Source organism: Pinus tabuliformis, chromosome Q (genome assembly GCF_031772625.1).
Source record: "Pinus tabuliformis cultivar Carrire ecotype Pingquan chromosome Q, CPIR1, whole genome shotgun sequence".
Lineage (NCBI taxonomy): Eukaryota > Viridiplantae > Streptophyta > Pinopsida > Pinales > Pinaceae > Pinus > Pinus tabuliformis.
The window spans coordinates 558,653,157-558,666,528 of NC_142296.1; the positions used below are offsets into that span (position 1 = coordinate 558,653,157).

Consider the following 13,372-nt stretch of genomic DNA (forward strand, 5'->3'; position numbering starts at 1 on the left):
AAATCATTTGTAAAGAAATTTAAGAGAAATTGACAACATCCATCCAAAAAAATAACAATGTGTCATTAACAATTTTCAAAACATGTATAAAATAGCAACATAATACTAATAAAATCAGTATTATTTTTAATCAAAACAAGTAAAATTCAAATATGATTAACAAATCAAAATATTTCATGAATATCATTATTCTACGATAAATTAACAACATACATAAATCAAACTCATCGTATGATTACAAAATCAAAATGTCTCATTGATATAGGGTAAATTCACAACACCCATCTAAACATAGCAATGCCATTCTACACAATAATTTCTTCATAAAAAACAATGCATGTCCATGCCTAGCTACCACCACCAAGATCATCCTCATGATCATCTTGACCATCCTCATTACTCTGATCCACATAATCACCAACACCGCAACTATCATCATCATCTCCTCCTTCACCACCATCATCCTCATCCTCATCCTCATCATCTCATGATATATGTTGAACATAATTTGGATCATCGTCTTGGCAATCATTACCTATAGCATTCTGACAAAAAAAATCAATATTACATGTTAGTATTAATTACATAACACAACGCATGTTTTTGTTATACAATGTTAACCATAAAATGAGGTAAGATATAATATCTAATAGTACTAAAAAATAAAATGAAAATATGGTTTAAAAGTATATTGGAAATCCAACTAAGATTATATACCATAGAGTCCATCCAAACAACAAATTCAACCCATCTCTTTTGCTGCAGCACCTCCTTTTCCAAATGATTTGGAGGTCTTCCATATTTTAGTTCCTATCAATCAGTAAATAGGGAGAAATTAGATAACAATGACTTTCTTCTAGTACAAAATTTATTAAAAAATATCACATGTTTAATATACTTACAAAGGTTGTTATCAGTGCTTTTAAACCTTTCTGGCCACTACGATGAGTGACTTTTGTCTTGGTTAACCTCGCCTTGGATGCCTTGTCCTTAAACATAAACCAATTCAATTTATTTTCACACAAATACATGTCTAAGATACTTATAAGTATTAATACATTCTAAATAATGTTTAATGAAAAATTCAATACCTGAATGCTCTCATTGCCGACTTTTCTTTGTGCATCCAACTTCTCATATGATTTTACAAGTTCTTTCCATACTTTAAAAGGTATGTCAATAGGTCTTTGTTTCAGTCTTTGATCTTGAGGCATTTTTTAAATTTTTCTTGTTTGGGTAAAAATTTTGGTTAAAAAAAACCGAACAAGTAATTCACGTCAATGGCATGGGGACTCTATGGATATGTGTAAAAAAATAGCTATAAAGAAAACATCCAAAAAACATATGAGCTCTCCCTTTGATGGTCACTTGGGGCATATGGCTGGAAAGGAACAACTCCATTTTCGAAAATCAAGGGCAATCCTTTCTCAAAGTCCTTCCTAATATTTGCTCCAAATGTCTTAAAATGAAAAACAAAATTCAAACGTCATCCTTAAACATCTCCCTTAAATATAAGGTTGGACCATAAATTCTTCACTTTTATTGTTATCGGCTCTGGAATGATTTTTCTATATGCAATTATATAATGAAATATGTGTGCACTAATGAAAAAACATTGAGTTTCATTTTTCATAATCACAAACAATGAAAAAAGAATCACACGTAACTAGCATCATTTTGGAAATTTTATATTTATTAAAAATCTTTAACATGTTTTCCTCCCATATCTCATAAAAAAGGTGTGAAATTTTTTATATACTCTCCAATAAGCACTACAACAAAACCAGCGATTTGGAGGTTTTACACTAAGTTTTTCAACATCGAACTTACTAGGGCTTGCACCACCGGGGTTATTAGTAAGAATCTCATGAGGTTTGCATAGCCATGATTATTAGAATCAAAATAGTAGGATTTGCACTAAAAAACAGTTCATAGAGCTTTCCTGCTGGGGAGAAAATCACAAGTTCAACTTCTGCAGTGCAGAGCACCGAGAGCTCGTAAGCTTTCTTCAGCAATCCACCTACGTTTGGAAAATGTAGCCTGCCTGCTGGCGATGTTCTCAATCCTCTTCCTCTGCATCTTTCCCCTCACTATTCTTGTATGTCCTCTTTCGTTTTTCCCTCCAAACAAACCCTCTAAAATTGAGAAAGCAGAACAAATCACTCGATGAGAATCCGAATCCAATTATCGCTTCTAACAATAACCCAATATGATACCAGAAGTGATTACACAAAACCTCATTGACTCTTCATTTGTTTGGAAAAGAGCCAAGCATATACTTCTGACGAGGGTTTCCATCTCAAGTCTGGCTCGCAGGACGTCATTTAGTCAATTGCGAGAAAAGTTTTCCACCTGCCTGTCACATACGGTTTGTCACACTATATATTAAAATAAGGTTGATCATACTAACAATAAGGTTGTATAGTTTAAAAGGAGGGCTCTCCTGACTGCATTTGGTTGGTTTATAGAAAAGATTGCTGGAATGTGTAATGTGAATGCTCTGCTAACTGTTTTTTAAGCATTTGGAAGTATTAAAACACCCTATGATAATTAATGTAAGACCTGTTAATTAATGTGTAAAGATGGCTATTGTCCTTGGGCTACCTTAGCTGTTCGTGTTAAGTGATCTGTGGTATTATGACTCCTCAAGTCACTATTAAACCATGAGAAACATGCCCAGGCAAACTAGTGTGACATTGTGGATGAGAACCAAAACTAGACTCCTATAACCTCCTTTTTCATCCTTTAAATTGCAGAATTAACTGACTGTTCTAGTAATCATTCTTGAGCACCTGAAGATGTGCACCCTAAATAATAAGAATAATACCCTGTAACATATGAATAGTCCATCATGTGCATGTAGGATATGCACATGAGGTCCAATAAAATCACTAACCAAAATACCAGGTGTTATTAAAGCCTCTACAGGTTGATATATATGAATGTTACAGTGTGCAGGAGTATGATTCAATTCCATACGAAAATACAAAACATCTGATAGGATTTCCTTATACCTCATAGGCAAACAAACATTGTCCCTTCTATAGATGAGCAGAATAAGTGCTTGGTTCTCTACACTAAATAAAGACAAAGTATAGTACTTATTGCTGACAAAATAGGATTTAAATCGCGGTTCAATTGCTTGACATTCAGCTGGTCACAGAATTGTAGAGTGCATAATCATAAGTGATGTTGCGAGCCTCATTGCTCAAAGTCTAAGGGTCTTGCGAGCCATAATCACAGCCATGTATGGCATATCTTGTGATTATGGCATTTTATGAGGTCAATTCTTGTGAAGACATTTCAGTTTATAATAAATTTTGAACCTCAACAGAGTTTTGGCAAGACCTGGCTGAGCTAGGACATCAACAACACAGCTGATATGAATGACATAATCTAGCCTCAAGAGGGAGCCTCTTTTGTTTCATCACTCTAACAATCTATGAAGTGGTGGAAAGCATAACAACTTCCCCTTGAATATGACACCTAAGCTGAGTACAAATCCTAAATGATGCAGCCCTTGGTGCATGTCTCTCAAAGTATCGATATTTCAAATGTTGAAAGCTCTTGTGCCCATTTGATATGCATTCGATTGCAGTTCCCCTGAAGAAAGAATCTTATAAAGGTGAGGCCATGGCCAATATGTTAGCCATATCCATTGGAGTTGCCATTGCTTGAAAAATTTAGTGTGCTCAGTCCCACCATGATTCACATGGGCTTCTACTCAACACTGGCTGTTGCTATTGTAAGAGTCTTCAAGCTCGTTGAACCCATAGTATTGATAAGTGTATTCTTTGGGTCTCTGGTTTTCAAATTTTGCCTATGTTTTCCTCTCAGTATCATTATTTCAAATGCTGAAACCTATAATTCCCATTGTTGTGTATTTGATTGTGGTTTCCCTGAAGAAAGAAGCTTATAAAGGTGAGCCCAAGGCCAATATGTTGGCCATATCCATTGGAGTTACTATTTCAGCTTATGGGGAGGCCAAGATGAATGCATGGGAGGTGATTCTCCAGTTAAGTGCAGTTGCATGTGAGACTACCCAATTGGTTCTCATACAAATTCCACGAACATCAAAAGGGATTAAGTTGAATCCCATCACATCTTTGTTGCTCCTTGTTTCCTTGTTTTTCTCAGCACCCCCTAGGCCTTAGTAGAATACCCATTTCTGATAATCAGGGTCTCTTCCTTTGATTTGGATTACATGACATTTCTGCTTGTGCCTTGGCTCTTAATCTTGCAGTGTTTCTTCTTATAGGAAAGACTTCAGCCTTGACTATGAATGTTGCTGGTCTTGTCAAGGACTGGCTGCTCATAACATAATCTGTCTGTAATAAATGAAAAGGTTACAGTCATAAACTTGAGTGGGTGTGGACTGGCTTTTCTGGCTGTCTGTTACTATAATCATTTGAAACTTCAAGCTCTCAAGTCCAATGACAACCAACCAAAGTACCTCAGCAGTGCAGCTGATGACAATGATGAAGGAGAAGGTTTGATAATGACGAGTGGGAGATTCTCAATCAGAGATTCATAACCAGTAGAGAAAAATCAAACTCAAGCTTCAGGATTAGGTATTTAGATCATTAATATTGTCTTGTGCTAGAGATTACTGTTCTTGGATTGGCTCCTCTATGCCCAGATCTATTTGCAGGGAACAGGCCAGTCATTCACAGTGAAGAAGATAATGACAAGATTAGTGTATAATGATGGACAGGATGGTGCCATGGTGCCAACCTAAATCTCAAGTAAGGAGACATCTTTTCATCAATTTGTCAAGAAGCATGGCCTACAATTCAATTGCTCTAAGCCTATCACTTCTTCCACCTGTCAAATAAATTGTTTCCTATTTGTTTAGTTGACTATGGTTTTAATAAATATACTATTGTTTGATGTAAAAAGACAAAACAAAACAAAAAATATGGAAAGTTGTGACCCCATTTTCTAACTACAAATTGAAATCGGATTACCATAGTGACCACCTCTGCTTATTGGAATCAAAAAGGGGGTGGGTTAACCCAATACGATACCAGAAGTGATTACACAAAACCTCATTGACTCTTCATTTGTTTGGAAAAGAGCCAAGCATATACTTCTGACGAGGGTTTCCATCTCAAGTCTGGCTCGCAGGACGTCGCTTAGTCAATTGCGAGAAAAGTTTTCCACCTGCCTGTCACATACGGTTTGTCACACTATATATTAAAATAAGGTTGATCATACTAACAATAAGGTTGTATAGTTTAAAAGGAGGGATCTCCTGACTGCATTTGGTTGGTTTATAGAAAAGATTGCTGGAATGTGTAAAGTGAATGCTCTGCTAACTGTTTTTTAAGCATTTGGAAGTATTAAAACCCCCTAGGATAATTAATGTAAGACCTATTAATTAATGTGTAAAGATGGCTATTGTCCTTGGGCTACCTTAGCTGTTCGTGTTTAGTGATCTGTGGTATTATGACTCCTCAAGTCACTATTAAACCATGAGAACCATGCCCAGGCAGACTAGTGTGACATTGTGGATGAGAACCAAAACTAGACTCCTATAACCTCCTTTTTCATCCTTTAAATTGCAGAATTAACTGACTGTTCTAGTAATCGTTCTTGAGCACCTGAAGATGTGCACCCTAAATAATAAGAATAATACCCTGTAACATATGAATAGTCCATCCTGTGCATGTAGGATATGCACATGAGGTCCAATAAAATCACTAACCAGAATACCAGGTGTTATTAAAGCCTCTACAGGTTGATATATATGAATGTTACAGTGTGCAGGAGTATGATTCAATTCCATACGAAAATACAAAACATCTGATAGGATTTCCTTATACCTCATAGGCAAACAACCATTGTCCCTTCTATAGATGAGCAGAATAAGTGCTTGGTTCTCTACACTAAATAAAGACAAAGTATAGTACTTATTGCTGACAAAATAGGATTTAAATCGCGGTTCAATTGCTTGACATTCAGCTGGTCACAGAATTGTAGAGTGCATAATCATAAGTGATGTTGCGAGCCATAATCACAGCCATGTATGGCATATCTTGTGATTATGGCATTTTATGAGGTCAATTCTTGTAAAGACATTTCAGTTTATAATAAATTTTGAACCTCAACAGAGTTTTGGCAAGACCTGGCTGAGCTAGGACATCAACAACACAGCTGATATGAATGACATAATCTAGCCTCAAGGGGGAGCCTCTTTTGTTTCATCACTCTAACAATCTATGAAGTGGTGGAAAGCATAACAACTTCCCCTTGAATATGACACCTAAACTGAGTACAAATCCTAAATGATGCAGCCCTTGGTGCATGTCTCTCAAAGTATCGATATTTCAAATGTTGAAAGCTCTTGTGCCCATTTGATATGCATTCGATTGCAGTTCCCCTGAAGAAAGAATCTTATAAAGGTGAGGCCATGGCCAATATGTTAGCCATATCCATTGGAGTTTCCATTGCTTGACAACTTTAGTGTGATCAGTCCCACCATGATTCACATGGGCTTCTACTCAACACTAGCTATTGCTATTGTAAGAGTCTTCAAGCTCGTTGAACCCATAGTATTGATAAGTGTATTCTTTGGGTCTCTGGTTTTCAAATTCTGCCTATGTTTTCCTCTCAGTATCATTATTTCAAATGCTGAAAGCTCTAATTCCCATTGCTGTGTATTTGATTGTGGTTTCCCTGAAGAAAGAAGCTTATAAAGGTGAGCCCGAGGCCAATATGTTGGCCATATCCATTGGAGTTACTATTTCAGCTTATGGGGAGGCCAAGATGAATGCATGGGAGGTGATTCTCCAGTTAAGTGCAGTTGCATGTGAGACTACCCAATTGGTTCTCATACAAATTCCACGAACATCAAAAGGGATTAAGTTGAATCCCATCACATCTTTGTTGCTCCTTGTTGCCTTGTTTTTCTCAGCACCCCCCGGGCCTTAGTAGAATACCCATTTCTGATAATCAGGGTCTCTTCCTTTGATTTGGATTACATGACATTTCTGCTTGTGCCTTGGCTCTTAATCTTGCAGTGTTTCTTCTGATAGGAAAGACTTCAGCCTTGACTATGAATGTTGCTGGTCTTGTCAAGGACTGGCTGCTCATAACATAATCTTTGTCTGTAATAAATGAAAAGGTTACAGTCATAAACTTGAGTGGGTGTGGACTGGCTTTTCTGGCTGTCTGTTACTATAATCATTTGAAACTTCAAGCTCTCAAGTCCAATGACAACCAACCAAAGTACCTCAACAGTGCAGCTGATGCCAATGATGAAGGAGAAGGTTTGATAATGACGAGTGGGAGATTCTCAATCAGAGATTCAGAACCAGTAGAGAAAAATCAAACTCAAGCTTCAGGATTAGGTATTTAGATCATTAATATTGTCTTGTGCTAGAGATTACTGTTCTTGGATTGGCTCCTCCATGCTCAGATCTATTTGCAGGGAACAGGCCAGTCATTCACAGTGAAGAAGATAATGACAAGATTAGTGTATAATGATGGACAGGATGGTGCCATGGTGCCAACCTAAATCTCAAGTAAGGAGACATCTGTTCATCAATTTGTCAAGAAGCATGGCCTACAATTCAATTGCTCTAAGCCTATCACTTCTTCCACCTGTCAAATAAATTGTTTCCTGTTTGTTTAGTTGACTATGGTTCTAATAAATATACTATTGTTTGATGTAAAAAGACAAAACAAAACAAAAAATATGGAAAGTTGTGACCCCATTTTCTAACTACAAATTGAAATCAGATTACCATAGTGACCACCTCTGCTTATTGGAATCAAAAAGGGGGTGGGTTAACCCAATATGATACCAGAAGTGATTACACAAAACCTCATTGACTCTTCATTTGTTTGGAAAAGAGCCAAGCATATACTTCTGACGAGGGTTTCCGTCTCAAGTCTGGCTCGCAGGACGTCACTTAGTCAATTGCGAGAAAAGTTTTCCACCTGCCTGTCACATACGGTTTGTCACACTATATATTAAAATAAGGTTGATCATACTAACAATAAGGTTGTATAGTTTAAAAGGAGGGCTCTCCTGACTGCATTTGGTTGGTTTATAGAAAAGATTGCTGGAATGTGTAATGTGAATGCTCTGCTAACTGTTTTTTAAGCATTTGGAAGTATTAAAACCCCCTAGGATAATTAATGTAAGACCTGTTAATTAATGTGTAAAGATGGCTATTGTCCTTGGGCTACCTTAGCTGTTCGTGTTTAGTGATCTGTGGTATTATGACTCCTCAATTCACTATTAAACCATGAGAACCATGCCCAGGCAGACTAGTGTGACATTGTGGATGAGAACCAAAACTAGACTCCTATAACCTCCTTTTTCATCCTTTAAATTGCAGAATTAGCTGACTGTTTTAGTAATCGTTCTTGAGCACCTGAAGATGTGCACCCTAAATAATAAGAATAATACCCTGTAACATATGAATAGTCCATCCTGTGCATGTAGGATATGCACATGAGGTCCAATAAAATCACTAACCAGAATACTAGGTGTTATTAAAGCCTCTACAGGTTGATATATATGAATGTTACAGTGTGCAGGAGTATGATTCAATTCCATACGAAAATACAAAACATCTGATAGGATTTCCTTATACCTCATAGGCAAACAACCATTGTCCCTTCTATAGATGAGCAGAATAAGTGCTTGGTTCTCTACACTAAATAAAGACAAAGTATAGTACTTATTGCTGACAAAATAGGATTTAAATCGCAGTTCAATTGCTTGACATTCAGCTGGTCACAGAATTGTAGAGTGCATAATCATAAGTGATGTTGCGAGCCTCATTGTTCAAAGTCTAAGGGTCTTGCGAGCCATAATCACAGCCATGTATGGCATATCTTGTGATTATGGCATTTTATGAGGTCAATTCTTGTGAAGACATTTCAGTTTATAATAAATTTTGAACCTCAACAGAGTTTTGGCAAGACCTGGCTGAGCTAGGACATCAACAACACAGCTGATGTGAATGACATAATCTAGCCTCAAGAGGGAGCCTCTTTTGTTTCATCACTCTAACAATCTATGAAGTGGTGGAAAGCATAACAACTTCCCCTTGAATATGACACCTAAACTGAGTACAAATCCTAAATGATGCAGCCCTTGGTGCATGTCTCTCAAAGCATCGATATTTCAAATGTTGAAAGCTCTTGTGCCCATTTGATATGCATTCGATTGCAGTTCCCCTGAAGAAAGAATCTTATAAAGGTGAGGCCATGGCCAATATGTTAGCCATATCCATTGGAGTTGCCATTGCTTGACAACTTTAGTGTGATCAGTCCCACCATGATTCACATGGGCTTCTACTCAACACTGGCTGTTGCTATTGTAAGAGTCTTCAAGCTCGTTGAACCCATAGTATTGATAAGTGTATTCTTTGGGTCTCTGGTTTTCAAATTCTGCCTATGTTTTCCTCTCAGTATCATTATTTCAAATGCTGAAAGCTCTAATTCCCATTGCTGTGTATTTGATTGTGGTTTCCCTGAAGAAAGAAGCTTATAAAGGTGAGCCCGAGGCCAATATGTTGGCCATATCCATTGGAGTTACTATTTCAGCTTATGGGGAGGCCAAGATGAATGCATGGGAGGTGATTCTCCAGTTAAGTGCAGTTGCATGTGAGACTACCCAATTGGTTCTCATACAAATTCCACGAACATACAAATTCCCCTTTTTAATGAAGTGGCCTCCTTAAGAGATGACAGAAATTAGTTCTGGGCCAGAATGTATATCAGCAAGAATATTAGCATCACATAGTCATTTTAAACAAGTTCAGTGCACCAAATTAATATTCGTCAACACATTCCAGCTCAGGTACAATGTTTCACAGGACCCAACACAACTTACTCGCTGAAATGAAGATATTACAGCCATATAAACCACATTTACCCCAATGTAAATTACTCAAAAATGTATATCATCAGAATAGTGACATTACGTACTTAATTGAGCAAGAGTACAGTGCACAGAAATGAAAGACTCAAAGAGGAACCTGGTCCATATCAGTGGGAAATATATTGATAGAATGGTGGCTCTTCTTATGGTGTAGCAGTGATCCCTTTTCTGAATAAAGGATATTCTACATGCTGTTTTGATATACATATTAGGCCAGAATTACAATAAAAACTGATAGGAAAGAGACTGATATCAGATTTAAGAAGACACAGACCTTACATTTAATTCAGCCATACAGACAAAATAAAAGAGGTAAAGAGAACCTGAAATACACAGTGAATTCTTAAGGCAGTGGACAGTCTTATATTGTTTGCAAAATTCCAGAGTATAAATTGGAAGAAAACCCTCCTAATCTCTGTCTTTCTCTTCCACAACACGTCCAGAACTCCTCCAGTAAATCTGAGATAGTTTGGCACTGATAAGGGAGATGTACGCACAGGTAACAGGATGATATCAGCTCTCACACCCAGGCAGAGGTATCACGGCCTGTTTGTTTTCAAGGCAGCCTCCAAATCTGTAATATGTCCCTCACACCAAAGAGAAAACTCAAACTTGGACCCTTCAATAAGAGTACGCTCAGCCAGGAGTAAATAAAGCCTTGATGCGGATATAAACTTGGTCTCTCAAAAAACAGAACTTGGCCCATAAGTCAGAACTTTTTACCCTTCAGAACTGTTTACTTCAACTCAGTCATGTACCAAACTTCTGGCCCTTTCACTGCTGGAAATTCATCATTACATCACTGACTAATTGTGGTGATTACACTCTTGATAACATACTATTCATGGTAACAATTTGTCCTAGATTACTGTGGTAAATGTGCTTGTATCAGTTCACTGCTCACTCATGTCATTGATTACAAATCTGCTCTTGAATTACTGTGGTAAAATGAGCCTTAAGGCTGGTATATTTCCCCAATATTGATGCCTTAGCCCTATTTCATCAGATGCAACTGGCAGACGTGAAACCTAACTCAGTCACTTTGGTAAGTGTGCTCCTGGCATGTGCGCATTTAGCATCGCAGAAACAATGTAAGTTGATTCATGGTTATATAATTAAAGGTGGATTTAACTCTAATCTTGTTATAGTCACAGCCCTAATTGACACATATGCCAACTGCGGCATTTTAGAGGTTGCACACCAGTTGTTTGACCAGATGTCTGAAAAAAATGTGGTATCATGGAGTGCAATGATTGCTGCCTATGGAATGCATGGTCTTGGTGAGGAGGCAATTTCTCTTTTTCACCAAATGCAGATGACGGGCATACTGCCAAACCACATCACCTTTGTTTCTCTTTTGTCTGCATGCAGCCATTCAGGCCTGGTGCTTGAGGGCAGACAATATTTCAATTCTATGGTTCAATATTATTGCATTGTTCCCAGGGTAGTGCATTATGCATGCATGGTTGATCTCCTTGGCCGAGCTGGGCATCTACATGAGGCATGGGACTTGATTAAAACCATGCCTTTAGAACCAGGTGCGAGTGTGTGGGGTGCTTTGCTTGGAGCATGCAGAGTTCACTGCAATATTGAGCTGGGGCAATATGCAGCAGAGCAACTTTTCGAGTTAGAACCTAAAAATGCTGGATGTTATGTACTGCTGGCAAACATCTATGCTGCAGCTGGCAGATGGGAAGATGTAGCAAGGGTAAGAACAATGATGAAGGACAGAGCGGTTAAAAAGACTCCAGGTTACAGCTGTACTGAGGTAAATAATAGGGTTCATGCATTTGTCATGGGAGACAGATCACACCCTCAATCAGAGGAAATTTATGAGATGCTGGAGACTTTGGAAAGGAAGATGGAGGCAGTGGGGTATGTTCCAGATACAAATTTTGTACTACATGATGTGGAGGAGGAGGTGAAGGAAAGTATGTTGTCTACTCACAGTGAGAAGCTGGCCCTTGCTTTTGGGCTAATAAGCACAACCCTGGAACCCCACTTTGGATTACAAAAAACCTGCGCATCTGTGGCAACTGCCATAGTGTTACCAAGCTCATCTCCAAGATTGCTATGCGAGAAATTTACATGAGAGATGCAAACCGTTTTCATTATTTCAAGGATGGAATGTGCTCTTGCAAGGATTACTGGTGATGTTGGTTTCATTGCACTAGCAACATAAGCCCATGATTAGGGACAAATGTCGCTCCACGTGTTGTTTTACATTGTGCAGTAGCCTGTTTGTGGAAGATCTTGTTTCCATTAATTAGGCTTTGGATCTTGTTTCCGATCATCATCAACAGGCGAACAAAACATCGAGAACCCGATAAAAACAGATCTTACTAAAAAGGAGAAAAATTAGAAGTAAATAACTGCCCAAATGCATCTTCCTTATAGTCAAGGTCCCATTTATGTGCACAGGAAAAGGGCCACCGAAGAGGCCATGAAAACAACTTTCAAAACAAAATCATGAAATAGCCATGGATTAAGAAATTTACATGTCAAGAAGGACATCCTCCTCTTCTTCGCCCGTGGTGACAGTAACCTCCTCAAGCTTAACAATGGGTGCAACCTGAGCTCCAGTGTCCTCTTCCTTTCCGGCATCATCCTCGTTCTCTCTCGAATCGTCATCTACTGCCCGTGTAAGAACAGGATCCTCCTGAGTTCCAGCCATCCCAATACCAGATAGTGCACAGAGGGAGGGCTCGAATGAAATCGATGGATCCAAAATATGCCAGAAACTCGCCCAATATCAGACACGAATGCGAAACCCCGAGGATTTTGGACAAAGGATTTAACTGTGCAAAAATGCTTCGAAGGCAAAGGGCAAAGAGGTCGACGGAGAGAAAACACTCTATATAAGGGTTTTTGAGGTCGATGGAGAGAAAACACTCTATATAAGGGTTTTGAAGAGGGAAGGCCAGTAGCTGTTAAAGATTGAGAGTAAAAGTAGCATCGTTAAAGATAATATAATAAATTATTACAGGGATGGTTGGGGGGTTTCAAAGGGAGAGAAGGCCATGGAATAACCCCTAAATCATCTCCAACATGAGAGTCCTACTTCATTCATGTTGTCATGTTGGGACCAGAGGTTGTTGTGCGTTTTTTGTTTTCGCAAATTTGAACTTTTTCCTCGGTGATATATTATTGTGTTTATTGTAATAATAATGGGATGGGGTTGAGGGGTTTGTAAATGAGATAAATATGGAAAAGTAATATGAAATATTGGTTTTAAATTATTATAATAAGTATTGTTGTGGTTGATCCATGATAAGTTGTAGGGTAGTTGGTTTGTATGGGGTTTAGTTGTTACGAGGTCTTAAGTTCAAATGTCATGGGGAGGGGTTGAGAATGGAAGTCATTTTGGGGGCATCAAAACTATTCTAAGGGGCATCTTCCACTGAGCTTTACACAATCCTCGATGTTGAGGATGAAAATAATATGAATATGCCAAGCTCACTCTACAGCCTA

At 38.1% G+C, this 13,372-nt stretch overlaps 1 protein-coding gene across 3 annotated transcripts; it reads right to left on the bottom strand.

Annotated features, from left to right (window-relative positions):
* Nucleotides 1–214: 214 nt before the first annotated feature.
* Nucleotides 215–12,802, bottom strand: LOC149220662 (ran-binding protein 1 homolog c-like). 3 transcript variants are annotated; one of them, XR_016249307.1, is made up of 4 exons: nt 12,400–12,800; nt 903–989; nt 718–810; nt 215–545 (listed from the first exon to the last, which is right to left on the bottom strand). XR_016249307.1 is itself a non-coding variant. In XM_089384850.1 (2 exons), the coding sequence occupies exons 1-2, from the start codon at nt 12,573–12,575 to the stop codon at nt 536–538; spliced, it is 186 nt and encodes a 61-aa protein (XP_089240976.1). In that variant the 5' UTR covers nt 12,576–12,802; the 3' UTR covers nt 215–535. The 3 variants fall into 3 exon arrangements, 1 of the variants encoding a protein (XP_089240976.1); XR_016249308.1 differs by lacking the exon at nt 903–989 and having other exon boundaries at nt 12,400–12,801; XM_089384850.1 differs by lacking the exons at nt 718–810; nt 903–989 and having other exon boundaries at nt 12,400–12,802.
* Nucleotides 12,803–13,372: the final 570 nt, after the last annotated feature.